The sequence below is a fragment of the Cherax quadricarinatus genome, chromosome 33 (genome assembly GCF_038502225.1).
Source record: "Cherax quadricarinatus isolate ZL_2023a chromosome 33, ASM3850222v1, whole genome shotgun sequence".
Taxonomy (NCBI): Eukaryota; Metazoa; Arthropoda; class Malacostraca; order Decapoda; family Parastacidae; genus Cherax; species Cherax quadricarinatus.
The window spans coordinates 997,150-1,009,902 of NC_091324.1; the positions used below are offsets into that span (position 1 = coordinate 997,150).

The window sequence follows — 12,753 nt, forward strand, 5'->3', positions numbered from 1 at the left end:
CAGGATTCAAGTCCAGCTAAACTTATTCCCCTATAATTTTTACAATCTCTTTTGTCCCCCTTCCCTTTACATAAAGGAACTGTGCATGCTCTCTGCCAATCCCTAGGTACCTTCCCTCTTTCATTCATTTATTAAACAAAAACACCAACCACTCCAACACTATATCCCCCCTTCTTTTAACATTTCTGTCATAATCCCATCAGTTTCAGCTGCTTTACCCCCTTTCATTCTATGTAATGCCTCATGTACCTCCCCCATACTCACATCCTGCTCTTCTTCACTCCTAAAAGATGTTATACCTCCCTGGCCTGTGTATGAAATTACTGCCTCCCTTTCTTCTTCGACATTTAAAAGTTCCTCAGAATATTCCTGTCATCTACCCAATACAGTATTGTAATAAACAGAATAGAAGAAATCAGCTCTAATATACAGTATGCATACTGGATAGAGAGCCCATTCTAAGTCTGAGTCATCGGTAAACGAGTACATCGGTAAGTGAGGAGAGGCTGTACACTGGAACCTCGGTGTACAGTGGAACCTTGGTACTCAAAAAATTCGGTATTCAAACGCTTTGTTCGGTAAGAAAATTGCTTGGTAGTTGACCATTTGTTCGGCACTCAACCAAACAAACACGACCTGCCGGAACTTTGCTGTAAACTGCTTCGTGTTTCTTCACATTATTTGGTATTTTTTTTATATTTGTATAAATGTCATCATGGGGCCTAAGAAGATTAGTGATAACAACCAACAAAAAAGGAAATTGGTTGGGAAAAATATGTTCGATACACTCGAACAGCCTTCTGGAAAGAATTAAGTTCAAATACCAAGGTTCCACTGTATTCAGTTCTCTTGTATTCATTGTAACTCGCCTAATGACCATATGTACAAAATTACAGCACTGTTATTGCATTATTAATTGTAAGGTAGTCTTAAGTTTTTCCTGAGATGCTCTGCATATAAAGGGGCTTTTGGCATGTACACCCAATTCTTATAGTACTCCTTTGTACAAACATGTATTATGCTGAAGTATTATTTTTATTATTATTATTATTATTTTTTTTTTCTTTCAACAAATCGACTGTATCCCACCAAGGCAGGGTGGCCCAAAAAGAAAAGCGAACGTTTCTCTTTTTAAATTTAGTAATTTATACAGAAGGGGTTACTAGGCCCTTGCTCCTGGCATTTTAGTCACCTCTTACAACATGCATGGCTTACGGAGGAAGAATTCTGTTCCACTTCCCCATGGAGATAAGAGGAAATAAACAAGAGCTAGAAAGAAAATAGAAGAAAACCCTGAGGGGTGTGTATATATATGCTTGTACATGTATGTGTAGTGTGACTTAAGTGTAAGTAGAAGTAGCAAGACGTACCTGAAATCTTGCATGTTTAAGAGACAGAAAAAAGACACCAGCAATCCTACCATCACGTAAAACAATTACAGGATTCCGTTTTACACTCACTTGGCAGGATGGTAGTACCTCCCTGGGCGGTTGCTGTCTACCAACCTACTACCTACATTATTATTATTCTTTCTTTCAACACACCGGCCGTATCCCACCGAGGCGGGGTGGCCCAAAAGGAAAAACGAAAGTTTCTCCTTTTACATTTAGTAATATATACAGGAGAAGAGGTTAGTAGCCCCTTGCTCCCGGCATTTTAGTTGCCTCTTACAACACGCATGGCTTACGGAGGAAGAATTCTGTTCCACTTCCCCATGGAGATAAGAGGAAATAAACAAGAATAAGAACTAGAAAGAAAATAGAAGAAAACCCAGAGGGGTGTGTATATATGTGCTTGTACATGTATGTGTAGTGTGACCTAAGTGTAAGTAGAAGTAGCAAGACGTACCTGAAATCTTGCATGTTCATGAGACAGAAAAAAGGACACCAGCAATCCTACCATCATGTAAAACAATTACAGGCTTTCGTTTTACACTCACTTGGCAGGACGGTAGTACCTCCCTGGGCGGTTGCTGTCTACCAACCTACTACCTACATTATTATTATTATGTTCAAGAAATTACACAAGAATTTGCATAATAATGTTCGAGTAGAATTTTCACATAACTGTGTACAGTAGAACCCCCGTATTTGCAGGGGATACATTCCAAGGACCTGTCGCGGATACCAAAGTCATGGCTAGTAGCAAATTCTATATGTACGTCCTAAACATACCTATTATAAAATGCAAATATCACAAACCAAGTGATACAGGATACAAAACAACCACGGGGGGTTTAGAATGATAGCTCTAGGCCTTTCGTGTTGCAATCAACACATCAGGAGCTTGCAAAGTTGCAGAAAAGAGGTTGTTCAAGCACATATGATCCCAAGGGACATCTTCACTGGAGTGAGGGAGAGAGAAGGGAGTAGGAAATGCCTCCAGGCATACCAGTACCCATAGCCAGAAAGGTTGAATATTATAGCATTAGAAAGAGCCCACAAGCACTGATATTGTAAGAATAGCCTAAATAAACATAATGTGGCAATTAACAATAGCAGTCTGACCGAATTTTTAATAACTGCTATGTTGCGTTCATTTAGGCTACTATTGCAATATCAGTGCTTGTGGGCTCTTTCTGATATTTTAATATTCAACCTTTCTGGCTATGGGTACTGGAATGCCTGGGGTCACTTCCTGTTCCCTTCTCCCTCCCTCACTCCAGTGAAGATGTCCCTTGGGATCGTATGTGCTTGAACAGCCTCTTTCCTGCAACTTTGCAAGCTCCAGTGATCATATTTGCTTTCACATCTTCCTCTTTTCTGCAGCTTTGTAAGCTCCTGGTGATGTGTTGATTGCAACACGAAAGGTCTAGAGCTATCATTCTATTCCCCCCATGGTTGTTTTGCATACCTATTATAAAGTTTGATTAATTATGCACAGTAAGTGGAAAATTATCACTTTTTCACTGATGGGAAGCACTTCATAGCTTCTCTTAGGCTTTGAAAAACTGCCAGTTTCTCTATTTTTGCACTTTTGAGCCATTATTATTCAAGATTAAGAGATATTTTTAGGCCACAATAAACTGTGCATAACTGACACCGTGGATGCCAAATCAGTGGATACGGGGCTTCTGCTGTATCATGTTGATAAGAATGGTCGATTTGAGATAAAGAGGATATAATTGTGGGTAGAGACAGTTGAAGTGAAGGAATAACAACACTGCCAGCAGTGTTGTGGTTGTTGGTAGAGGCAGTTGAAGTGAAAGCACTATACTGCCAGCAGTGTCTTGTGACTCAGACATCCAGCTACATAGGAAGGCTCTGTTTTTACTTCTTAAGTTAAAAATTTGCTTTTGTTTATTTGACTACTAAGAAATCTACTTAAATGGAGGAAGATTGAAGAGGAAGATAACAATTGGGAAGAAGGAATTAATAGCCCTCCTCAATCATGATTGAGTTTAGCCCCTTGATGAAGTTCAGTCATAATTGAAAGTTTAAATTGTTTATTATTAAGTGGGTTTTGTTAGAGATAGTTTTCTTTTGTGTAAATTGTCCATACAAAGGTTTGTAGGTTTTTAAAGTTAGGCTGTGTATGGTTAGATTTCATTACATTGGTCAGTGTAGAGTTAGGTTAGGTTGGGTTGGGATGGGTTTTGTCAGGTTGGGTTAGGTTAGGTTGGATACACTTTTGACATACTCTTGATGGGTTTTGAGAATTTTCCTTGTCTCACAGCCTCACCCTGGGCCAGGGTTGTTCAGCCAGGCTGATGCTGCTTATGGCATACTGATCCACATATCCTTCACACCCTAGTAGTTGATCTTTGATAGCTGATAACATTGCTTTTTGCAGTGCACTTCTAGAGTACCTGTATCAGGTACATGTGCAAGAGAATTTTCACCCCACTTGACTGCTGCTTTTTTCATTACTGCTGTCGGTGGTACAATTCCGGAGAAGGCTTTCGGTAGTCTACTGACAGTATTAAGCTTAGAAATATGAGAAACTAATGTGCTCTAGTTGAGACTATTATTTGGTTTTGATGGCTTAATTCAAGGCAGGAAAGCTGTGAGACTGGAAAAGGTATAGAGATCGTTTACTGATCTTGTTAACCCTTTGAGGGTCGCCAGGCCCCCTCAGAGACTTGTTCTCAGGGTCGCCAAAATTTCAAAAAAAAAAAAAAAAAAAATTTCTAATGAAAAGATAAGAGAATCTTTTCCCGATCATAATGACACCAAAGTATGAAATTTGATGGAAAACTTAGGGAATTATGCTCTTGTGAAGTTAGCGGTCTCGGCGATGTTTACGCATCGGCGATTTTGCCCACTTTGAGCCCTATTTTCGGCCAATTCCAGTGTACTAGTCGACAATAATCATAACTATTTCGCTAGAACTCCGTTTTTTCTATTGAATGAGTACAAGACACCACCCATTTACCGATATCAACTATCCAGTAAAGTGGTCAGAATTTAGCAATTTTGCCAATTTCACACAAATTTCAAAAGATGCCAATTTCCAAATAGGGTCCAGAATAAACAAGAAAGACATTCCTGGCACTAAAATAACATTTCCTCTGTTCATTAGCCACATCTCCATGCCCCTCTTACATTTCTTTTGCTTTCCACTTTGAATTTTTATTCTCACAAAAAATAGAAGATTTACTGTTATGCAGACTACTGTATTAGTGTAGAAATGGTATAAATAATACCAGCACACTTGTGAAAGAATATTAGATTCACCAGTTAACGTGTATTGGATGCGTTGCATGATTTGTTTACTTTGAACTTTGGCAAAAATCGAACATTTCTGCTAATTTGTGCTCAATTTCAAGGTACTTTTCATTGTGAAACCAATCAAAATCATCTCAATTTCTGTAATATGTCTTCCATTCTATAAAATAAGACCAGGAAAACTAGAATACAACCATAAATACCATATGAAAATACGGTGCAAAGTCGCTGTTTTAGATCAAAAACACAGTCAAAGTTTTTTTTTTCCTCATTACGCACTGTGTGCTGCAGGATTTTTTTTATATTGCACACACTGACCACATAGACCCATTCTTTCATATGTAGGCCTACCAGCTTTCTCTTGCTAGATTTGAGGGCGCTAGAATTTATGCGTACTAGTACGTCAAAAACCCTGGCGCGTAAGCCGTACTAGTATGGCCGAAACCCCGAAAGGGTTAAGCCAGTAAAGAATTTAAATTTTGGGAATGCCTCTAAAGTTCAGTGAACCCTTGATTTAATAAACAAATAGGGATGGGGGTTGTCTATTAAATCCAAACAATAAGATTTTTTTCCTTCTTTGTAACAATGAGCGATTCTACATTTAACCCTTAACCCTTAAATTTTCCAAACATAGATCTACATTTGCACGCGTAGCGCTCCAAACGTAGATCAACATTTTATTTTTCATTCCTTCAAATTTGGCACAATAGGCTTGAGTCGCCTAGACATGAAATAATGGGTCTGTGCACTCAGTGTGTGCACTATTAAAAAAATCTAGAAGCACTTAGTATTATGTGGAAGCACCAGTTCAATTGAGTGCCAGTTAGAGCAAATAGTGTGGCAAACACCAGGGATTCACTGATGCCATGTCCCATTAACACTACCATTTTAACTCTTAAATGGTCCAAACATATATATACGTTTTTTCAACATCTGAAAGTATGTAATAAAATGTAGATCTTTTTTTTTTTTTTTTACATGTGAAAACGTGTAAAAAAAACTTTTATCTACATTTTTTTGTTATATTTGAAAATATGTAAAAAAAAGTAGATCTACTTTTGTAGCACGACGAATTTGAACGTCAATATGTTTGGACCGTTTAAGGGTTAAGAGGAAAGTAAAAATAGGTTAAATACATGAGTGAGTGTGGGTTGGACCTGACTGGCTTGTGCTATTCACTGGATGTGACCTGACTAGGTGGGTCATTCGTCTAAGCCTGGGGAGGAGGGTGACATGTACCTGCCTTGCATGGGCCAGTAGGCCTGCTGCAGTGTTCCTTCTTTCTTATGTTATGTATTCGGCATACTGGCCGGCTGGCTGGCTTTGGTTGTCTCTGGCTCTGTCTCTTTCTATATCTGTCTGTATCTTTGTCTATCTATATATCTCTCTATATCTCTATCTATATCTCTGTCTCACATGTACACATAAGCACAGTTATTATACAGTGTAAATTACCTAGGATACTCCAAAAATTCCAGGCAAAGATAGACAGACAGATAGACAGAGATAGACAGAAACATGTTTGTGTGTATCAGTGAAAACAAATAAAGCCAGGGTTCCCCCAAGCACCCATTTATCAAATGTCACTGAGCTGATAACAGATGTCATAACACGGTTCTTCAAGGAGTGTGATATGCGTATATTCCAGGCAGACAGACAGACAGATAAGAAGAGACACAGACAGGCAGGCAGATAGACAGAGACAGAGAGACAGGCAGACAGATAGACAGGCAGACAGATAGATGAATAGACAGAGAGACAAGACATGTTTGTGTGTAATAGTGATAAATACAGCGAGGGTTAGCTGGAGCAGTGGGCATTTATCAAATGTCACTGGGTTGTCAACAGTATAGGGATGACTTTCATAACAACATGCTTCGAGGTATATGCCAGGGTATCTAAAACATTGCTGGGACCTATAAATACTTTATATATTTCTAGACAACAGTAAATAACCCAGGCAGGTGAAAATGTACACCTGTCAATGTGATTGTGACTATTTGAGCACTATTTCAGTACCTAATATTAGTGTCAGAACAAAGGTTGGCTATGAAATTACAAGAACTATTATAAAGTGTAATTATCAGAACATAAAAAATATATAAATTAAAATAAAAACACGAAAAAGAGGTATATCGACAACACTTCTGCAAACGACAGGAGTCAATGTTGCTGACAGGTGAGCATCCAGAGCCAACTTCACAGTCTTATATCTCAGTAAGCACTGACCCTAATTTTTTTTTTAATCCTATAACATGTAGAAAAATGTGCTCTTCATTTTAAAAGAATTTTTTTTTTTTTATTTTTCAAAATATTCAGAGTGCCACACGAGTGAACGTAGATCTACGTTTGGACAGTTTAACCCTTTCAGGGTCCGTCCCGTAGATCTACGGCTTTACGTTCAGGGTCCAAACCGTAGATCTACGCCATGAGCTCAGCTCACTCTGATAAACTGTGAGTGGTACATTTGGGCCTAGATATGAGAGAATACATCTATGTGGTATGTGTGCACCACATAAAACAGATCCTGCAGCACACTGTGTATAATGAGAGAAAAAAAATGAAATCATGATTTTTCGATTAAAACAGCAACTTTCCAGTGTTTTTTCGTATGTTTTTTATAGTTGTATTTGCGATTTCTTGGTCTCATTTGATAGACTGGAAGACATATTACAGAAATAGAGATGATTTTGATTGGTTTTAGCACTGGAAATGGCTTGAAACTGAGCTCAAAGTAGCAGAAATGTTAAATTTTTGCCGATATTCAAGAGTAAACAAACGACCTCACACGTCTAATACACGTCAGCTGGTGGGTCTAATATACATTCACAAATATGGTGATGATATTTATACAATTATTACAGTATTGCATAACAGTAAATCTTCTATTTTTTGGTGTGAATAAAAATTCATTATATGAATAAAAAATCAAAATGGAATTTATTTGTAAAGCCTCAAAACATAACTAATGAACAGAGGAAATGTTAGTTTAGTGCCAGGAATGCCTACATTGTTCATTCTGGACCCTATTTTGAAATTGGAATATTTTGAACTTTGTGTTAAATTGGCCAAATTAACAATTTCCGATCACTTTATTTTGTAGTTGAAACAGTTGACTTGGCGATTTCTTGTGCTCAATCGATAGAATAGAAGTAATACTAGTGAAATAGCTAAGAATTTGGTTGATTGGAATAATGTAATTGGCCTAAAATGGGAGTCAAAGTCGGCAAAATCGCCGATTCGTAAATATCGCTGACACATCAAAATTCGCGAGAGCATAATTTCGTCAATTTTCCACCAAATTTCGTACTTTTTGTTTTATTACCTTCACAAAAAGATTCTCTACGATTTCATAAGAAAAAATAACAAATTTTTTTTTTGAAAATTCTTGGACACTTGTGCGTGACTCCAGATTTGGGCCTTGGACCCTGAAAGGGTTAAGGGTTAAATTGTCTAGATCTCCAAAATTAATATTGCTCTCATTGTCCACTTTTTAGCCCCTTAACTGTCCAAACATAGATCTGCATTGTTACCACTAGTGCTGAAAATGTAGAGCAATGTTTTATTTTTCCTACCTCCAAATTTGGTGTGATTGGCCTGAGATGCCTGGTCAGCATAGAATGGGTCTTAATAATCAGTGTGAGCAGTATTAAAAATATCTGGGACCACTTAGTACCTTGTGGGAGCACCAATTCAATTGAGTGCCAGCTAGAGCAAACATCAAGGCAAACACCAGGGATTCACTGATGTCATGTCCTATTAACACTCCGTTTAAGAGGAAAGTGATATTGACCCTGAGTTTAGTGGCTTTGAGGTGGATGTTGCCACAAGTGGTCAAGGAAATTTCAAAAACCTCAATAATAAGCCATATGCAACATCTGTGCAACATCCTTTTCAATTTTGGTACCACTGGTAGTGTCATCCTGCCAGAATGTCCTATAACCTGTTCCCTAAGTAAAGAGAAACAGTTTTGGAATGTGTAATATGTGTTCGGCAGGCTGGCTGGCCGGCGGCTGGGTAGCTGATTGACTTTGGCTGTCTCTGTCTCCATCTGTCTGTCTGTTCCTATCTCTGTCTATGTCTCTGTCTATCTCTATCTCACAGGTACATGCAAATACAATTATACATTGTGTAAATTACCTAGGATAACCCCAAAAATTCAGACAAAGTGCTATACTGTGCTTGTAGATATAAGGCATAATAAACATGACTGGCAAGTAATACTCATTTTCACTTGTTCAGGAATCAGATGTGATGACTGCATCATGTGTATTACCTGTTGGATCATGAGTGGCTCCCTCTGAGACAGAAAGACAGATAAGCAGAGACAGAGATAAACAGAGAGAGCTAGACAGACAGACAGACAGTTTGTGTAACAGTGAAAAACAAAGCCAAGGCAGTGCATGATCGTCAAATGTCACTCCAATGCTACACTGTCAGCAGTGGAGTGACACTCGTCTCACACCATGCTTCAAGGAGTTTCATATATACTCCAGCATGTCTTAAAACATTGCTGGGACCTATAAATACTATCTATGTATATAATTCTAGACAATAGTATGTGACCAAGGCAGGTGAAAATGTTCACCTGTCAGTGTGTTTGTGACTGAGTACTATTTCAGTACCTAATATTAGTGTCAGAACAAAGATTGGCTATGAAATCACAGGAACTACTTTAAATTGTAATTATCAGAACAAAAATTATATAAATTAAAAAAGAGAGAGAGAAAAAAAAAGGTATATCGGCAACACTTCTGCAAGCTGCAGGACTCCATGTTGCCATCGGGTGAGCATCCAGCACCAACTTCGTGGTCTTATATCTCGGTAGGTACTGACTCTTATTTTTTTTTTTATCCTGTTACATGTAGAAAAATGCCCTCTTTATTTGAATTAAAAAAAATTTTTTTTTTAAAGTGTTCTGAGCGCTGGGCGAGAGAACATAGATCTATGTTTGGACAGTTAAGGAGCTAAATAAAAAAAATTCTTCTGAAATAGTAGAATATCTTTTTCTGGAGGTAATGACACCAAAAGTATGAAATTTGTTGGAAAATTTGCGGAATTACTCATTGTATGCAATGTATCATGTTTTCCTTCTGGTTATAATGTTTTATGTGATTCCTTTGTGTCTTACTTCCTCCTTGGCATTTTGATGATTTCAGGTACAAGAATGAGCAGATAGGATTTTTGGTAGGATGTATTGCTGAGCTGAGTGAAGATGAGGAGACACAACTGCTGCATCCTGGCAAAAATGATTTCTCTGTTATGTACTCGTGCAGGAAAAATTGTGCCCAGCTGTGGCTTGGACCAGCAGCCTTCATCAATCATGATTGTCGTGCCAACTGCAAGGTAATGAACTTTTCCTCTAGTTTACCTGAGAAGATGACTAACATGATTAATTTCTTCAAATTGTAATTCTTTGTCAGCATTTTCATCTTTGTTTCTTCATCTATACCTCTTTATTGTCTTGTGTATTCTATATTTTCTGATGCATATTCTTTTTTATTTGTACATTTTCTTATTTTCTGATGCCCTGTTTTATTCTTTATATAAATCTGTAGTGAAGGGGGGGAGGGGCAGGGGTCATCCTAAGAAGGGTTGGAGGGAGAGGGTAAAAGAGGCTTTGTGTGCAAGGGGCTTGGACATGCAGCAGACATGTGTGAGCATGTTAGATATGAGTGAATGGAGACAAATGGTTTTTGGAACCTGACAAGCTGTTGGAGTGTGAGCATTTAATATTTTGTGAAGAGAATCGGAAACTGGTTAGCCAGACTTGAGTCCTGGAGGTGGAAAGTACAGTGCCTGCACTTTAAAGGAGGGGTTTGGGACATTGGCTCTTAAGAGTGACATCTAAATGGTTGTATCTGGGCACCTCTGCAGTAACAGTGATTGTGTGAATGATGGTGAAAGTGTTAGTTTTTTTTGGGTCACTCTGCCTCAGTGGGAGAGGGCTGACAAAAAAAAATATATACAGTGGACCCCCGCATAACGATTACCTCCGAATGCGACCAATTATGTAAGTGTATTTATGTAAGTGCGTTTGTACGTGTATGTTTGGGGGTCTGAAATGGACTAATCTACTTCACAATATTTCTTATGGGAACAAATTCGGTCAGTACTGGCACCTGAACATACTTCTGGAGTGAAAAAATATCGTTAACCGGGGGTCCACTGTATATATTATTTTTTTACATTAATTGTTGTCTCATGCAAATGAAGAGTGACCCAGTGATGATAACACATTCACCAGCATTCATTCAATAGCTTCCCACCTCCAGGACTCAAGTCTGGCTAAATGGTTTTTCCTATGTTACACTCGCCTTCCATTTTGAATTCTTAGTCAAACAAAATTAGAATACAGCCTCTCCTCACTTAACAAGAGAGTTCTGTTCCTAAGACCACGTCGGTAAATGAATTCGTCACTAAGTGAGGAGAATACTATAATGGTAGTGGGTTTGTGTCAACCATTTTTTGATATTGTTTTAATGTCACCTTTGCACCATTTATAACATTTCTGGTATATTTTTATATGTTTATACAGTAGTGTACTGTATACTGTAATAAACAGAATAGAGGAAATCAGCTCTAATACACCTTATTTAGGTATGCATACTGGTCAGAGGACCTGTCGTAAGTCCAAGTCAGCAGTAAATGATTATGTCGCTAAGTGAGGAGAGGCTGTATTTACTCTTATTTCTTGGGTAATAAAATGCAACCAGGAATAATTTATTATGGTTTACAGTGTTCCTATAATTGAATTAAACCTATTTTATAAAATCCCATAGAGCAGACTGGGGGTGTAGGGGGGCCTTTCTTGCTCTTAGGAATATTAGTAAAAATTGGATATTTTCACTGCTTTGAGCTCCATTTCAAGCTACTTCCAGTCCTGAAACTAATTGATCTCTGTTTCAGTAGTATGCCTTCCACAAACGTGTATGATATTTTTTCAGTATTATATAATAAACATGATGCATAACATGTGAAGATGATAAATACACCCCATAGTAGAATAAACAAGCATAAATATGAGATGTGGCAGCAGACAACTTGCACAAATGGCGCCATACTAGAAATAATAATAATCGCCGAGTCTCATTAAATGTTGTATATTACATTAACCCTTTCAGGGTCCGTCCCGTAGATCTACGGCTGGTCGGTGAGTGTCCAAACCGTAGATCTACGCCAAAATTCTAGCGCCGTCAAATTTAGCGCGAAAGCGCTCATAGGCCTACATATGAGAGAATGGGTCTGCGCCGTGGGTTTGCGCCGTAAACAAAAAATCTAGGCGCCTGCATAGCATTGTGGGAACGCCGGCTCAGTCACCCTTGTTCACCATGTCTCGTCGCAAGTCAGCTCTCACTCCCCGGAAAATTGGGACTCTCCTCTTCCTGTCTGATAGTTCTGACACTGATGGAAGTGGAAATGAAGACGAATTCTACGGCTTTGATAAGTTAGTGACCGAAAATAATGACCAGGATATCGATAATAGTGCAGAAAACCCCGACGATCCTCGACCTTCTACCTCTGGTGTGGGCACTCGTGACTCACGGTCGGGTGTTCCTAAACGTAAGAGAAAACTAATATTTTCCCGTGGCCTGGCCTCTGACTTCAGTAATGACGATGATTCTGACGTGGATTGTGATTTTATTGCGCTCGACGATCATTCGAGTAGTGATAGTGAGGAAACATATTCACCAGTGAAGCGTCGGTATGTTCGCCGCCGCATGCGCTCGGGTAGTGTACCCTATGCTGTGCCCAGGGGACGGAGTTCATCCCGGAGTACATCCCGGAGTACATCCCGTGGCCCTACACCCGTTTTAGGTAGTGATAGTGAGGATGATGTGGCTACACTTGGCATGGATGGGCCACAGACATCAGTGGATGGTGTTAGTGGGGCTGGTGGTGGTAGTGGCACCGCCATGCGTGACTCGCTGTGCCACGCGAGAACCCACGCTGCTGACTCGTCAGTTCAAGGACAAAGCGGAGCGTCACCCACCAGCCCGCCACAACCACCCATACAACCAGCCTATGATGTCCAGTATCCACCAGCAAACCGTATCTGGGATTGGCAGCAAAATCCCAATTTTGT

General features: G+C 39.0%; 1 protein-coding gene across 2 annotated transcripts in view; it reads left to right on the plus strand.

Moving 5' to 3' along the window:
* Positions 1-12,753, plus strand: part of Hmt4-20 (Histone methyltransferase 4-20) — a 110,503-nt gene that overhangs the window by 53,060 nt on the left and 44,690 nt on the right. For both annotated transcript variants that reach the window (XM_070090756.1, XM_070090757.1), the window contains exon 6: positions 9,827-10,013. In XM_070090756.1, the coding sequence (XP_069946857.1) occupies positions 9,827-10,013 (187 nt within the window). The remainder of the gene's footprint in view (positions 1-9,826; positions 10,014-12,753) is intronic.